This window comes from Phacochoerus africanus, chromosome X (assembly GCF_016906955.1).
Source record: "Phacochoerus africanus isolate WHEZ1 chromosome X, ROS_Pafr_v1, whole genome shotgun sequence".
Lineage (NCBI taxonomy): Eukaryota > Metazoa > Chordata > Mammalia > Artiodactyla > Suidae > Phacochoerus > Phacochoerus africanus.
In genome coordinates this window covers 99429525-99433213 of record NC_062560.1, presented here as the reverse complement: position 1 = coordinate 99433213, position 3689 = coordinate 99429525, and the positions used below count along the sequence as shown (strand labels likewise).

Genomic DNA, 3689 nt, shown 5'->3' with positions numbered 1-3689 from the left:
TTTTAGAATGCCAGTAACAGGGTAAAAGAAAGAGAAAATTCTGCAAATAATTATATTCTTCCTTTAAAGTAAGCCACTGACTTCAAAATTCTCTAACACATTTGTGGAAACTTAATTTTTTTGTTTGAGATTTATTTGAATGAGCTGTTATGATTGGAGACAGTGAGAATTTCAGATTAATGTTTTGCAGCCAAAAAAAAAAAAAAAGAAGAAGAAGAAGAAGAAGAAAAAAAACTCTGGAAAGCTGGCAAGTGTTCATAAGTCAGCCCTAGAATTATGTAGGTTGAAGGCTCCCAGTGGACAGACCGAACATATAAGAAGGAAACCAGAGATCTGGTGCTATTACGTCCCCGAGTCTAAAGGAACGAATAAGCACAGAATTAAAAGCATTCTTCAGCCTGAATTTTTAAGGTAGGTCTGTACAATTTATACATACTCTATTTGGAAAGTAGAGCATACATTAAATGAAAATATTTTTTATGGATGAACTTTCCTTTTTCCTGTATTTTAACACTGTATTTTACAAAACTCCTAAATTATTTAACTGCTGTTTCTCTTACAGGAGTGTACTTAGGAACTAGGCAAGAAGATTTATGATAACTAAATTTTAAACTCCAACAACCAGTAAGTCTTCAAGAGGGTTTACTTTGGATTTTTTCATGTTAACTTGTTAGGTCAAGATTATGAAAGAATAAGATTTAGACAAAAATGATAAGTTCGCTGTTTATTAGAAGACTCTTTGCTGATTATATTTTCATTGGGTAATTTATATGTTTTTTGAAACTATCTAAAGGAATAGTCTTTCTCCTACTGTGTTTATCTTCAGCTAATTTTCTTTTGTTTTAAAATAAGGTTGCTACTTTAAAAAAAAATAAAAAACTAAATATTGACTACAACATTTGAGAGCCATGTAGCACTGTTACTACTTAGTTGTGTTAAACTAAAATAGCAGCAAAGGAAAAATGATACAATTATATCATGATTAATCACTGATGCTCAATTCTTATTTCGATGAGCAAAAAGACAATGTCTACTTGACTCTAAATCAGATTTGGCTATTTTTTCTTTTTCTTTTCCTAACTGAAAAGAAAAATAGATTTTCTTTCAAATGGATTCAAGTTAAAGATCTATATGTGAAACTAATGGTCTCTATGAAAATATGATGGGGCTTTTTAAAACATGTACACAATCTATAATTACCTCTTTATTATTATTGTGAAAACAATGGAAAAATAGAACTAAAGGGATTATTTTTCATTAGTTAAAAACCAGCCATAATCCCCCATCCCAATATATTCCTTTTGCATATTCTTTCAGCCTTTTATACACTTACTAATTTTTTCCATAACTTATGTTACTTATATTTTCCATAGCTGTAATGACTTGTATATAATTAGTTACATGAGTAAGGCATTTCTCTATGATATAGCAGGCAGCAGTGTGGTTTCTAGAAAGTATACAAAGTGAGATATGTGCTCAAGTGTTTTTGAAATGCTAACTTTGCTTATTTCTTAATTCCTTCTTATTTGTTTCACGTTTCCTATTCTAACCTTTTGAAATGTTAATTTTCTTTAAACTTTTTGATAATATAAAAGATGGGAAAATGTAGAATTGTTTGGAATTTTCAACCCTGATGCTAGAATGTCTTAATTGGTACCATTGAGAAAATTCTCTTTTCTTCATCAAGAAGTAAAATCTATTCTTATTTCATAAGGCATGCTTCCATCCCAATGTTTCCTCTAATCATCCACCTTTTTTGCTTTCAACAAACTTAAAATGCTAATGACTCAGTGATGTCCTAAATTCTATATATGTTTTGAGTTCTTTTTTTTTCCCCCACAGAAGGCATAAAAATTAGAGCTGCTGACATTTCAATCAATATGAAGGATAACTTCACCCTTGTCACCATCAGCAAAAACATTACCAGCAGTCTTCATATCGGACTTGTGAACATCTCTGGCAATGAGTCTACATTTAATTGCTCACATAAGCCATCAGATAAGCATTTAGGTGCAATTCCTATTCTCTACTACATTATTTTTGTGGTTGGATTTCTTGTCAATACTATTGTGGTTACACTGTTTTGTTGTCAAAAGGGTCCTAAAAAGGTTTCCAGCATTTACATCTTCAACCTGGCTGTGGCTGACTTACTGCTTTTGGCTACTCTTCCTCTCTGGGCAACCTATTATTCTTACAGATATGATTGGCTCTTTGGACCTGTGATGTGCAAAGTTTTTGGTTCTTTCCTGACCCTGAACATGTTTGCAAGTATTTTTTTTATCACCTGCATGAGTGTTGATAGGTACCAATCTGTCATTTACCCCTTTCTGTCTCAAAGAAGAAATCCCTGGCAAGCCTCTTATATAGTTCCTCTGGTTTGGTGTATGGCCTGTCTGTCCTCATTGCCAACATTTTACTTCCGAGATGTCAGAACCATTGAATATTTAGGAGTGAATGCTTGCATTATGGCTTTCCCACCTGAAAAATATGCCCAATGGTCAGCTGGGATTGCCTTAATGAAAAATATCCTTGGTTTTATTATCCCTTTAATATTCATAGCAACTTGCTATTTCGGAATCAGAAAACACCTACTGAAGACCAATAGCTATGGGAAGAACAGAATAACTCGTGACCAAGTCCTGAATATGGCAGCTGCTGTTGTTCTGGCATTCATCATTTGTTGGCTTCCCTTCCATGTTCTGACCTTCCTGGATGCTCTGGCCTGGATGGGTATCATTAATAGCTGTGAAGTTATCGCAGTCATTGACCTGGCACTTCCTTTTGCCATTCTCCTGGGATTCACCAACAGCTGCATTAATCCCTTTTTGTATTGTTTTGTTGGAAACCGGTTCCAACAGAAGCTCCGCCGTGTGTTTAGGGTTCCAATTACTTGGCTCCAAGGCAAGAGAGAGAGTGTGTCATGCCGAAAAAGCAGTTCCCTTAGAGAAATGGAGACCTTTGTGTCTTAAACATGAAAGTGGAATGCGTGTTTTCAATATGTCTACTTGGCTTGAGATCTCCTTAAATTATCTTTTAATGGCTATAGTAAAATAACAAGTCTTCCCCCTTAATGTAATCTTTTCTTGCTCTTCTAGAACAGGAAACCAAATGTAAGTTTTATCTTCCAGTGACTTTTAAGAATTTCCCCCTTTTTCCCCTGGTCTGTCAGTGTAAGACGGTCACTGGGGAGACATACCCATAACCTAGAAGTAACTAGGGATTTGTCTCAAATTATAATTAATAACAAATTGTGAATGATGATTTGGGGTTGCAGATTTCTCCTTAACAAATGCTGGAATTTTTATTGGTTTTTATATCCATTTTTATCATGTTTTCCTCTTGAACCAAGGCCAATCTTTCAACTCATTGCATTATTTACAAGACATAATGCTAAGAGAAATGAGTACTTCTAAGTGAAGTATACTACAATAGATCGGTGCCAATTATTCATGCTCTAGGAATATACCTTCAACTTTATATTATAAATAATAATCCTTTAAAATTTCATTTGAGTATAAGTTTGTATTTAATATATAACTACACATTGAGTAGGGCTAGGAATATAGATTAGATCACATATTCTCCTATATTTTAGCTTATATTTACAGTTATAGAAAATAAATTGTAATAACATAGATTTGCAATTAACAAATATTTGAGTGTTCACTAAACTGTAAACACTTTTTAAA

General features: G+C 33.4%; 1 protein-coding gene across 1 annotated transcript; it reads left to right on the top strand.

Moving 5' to 3' along the window:
- The first annotated feature begins 277 nt into the window (after positions 1–277).
- On the top strand, positions 278–3192 carry AGTR2 (angiotensin II receptor type 2). Its single transcript, XM_047765537.1, has 3 exons — positions 278–411; positions 563–624; positions 1843–3192. The coding sequence occupies exon 3, from the start codon at positions 1881–1883 to the stop codon at positions 2967–2969; it is 1089 nt and encodes a 362-aa protein (XP_047621493.1). The 5' UTR covers positions 278–411; positions 563–624; positions 1843–1880; the 3' UTR covers positions 2970–3192.
- The last annotated feature ends 497 nt before the right edge of the window (positions 3193–3689 follow it).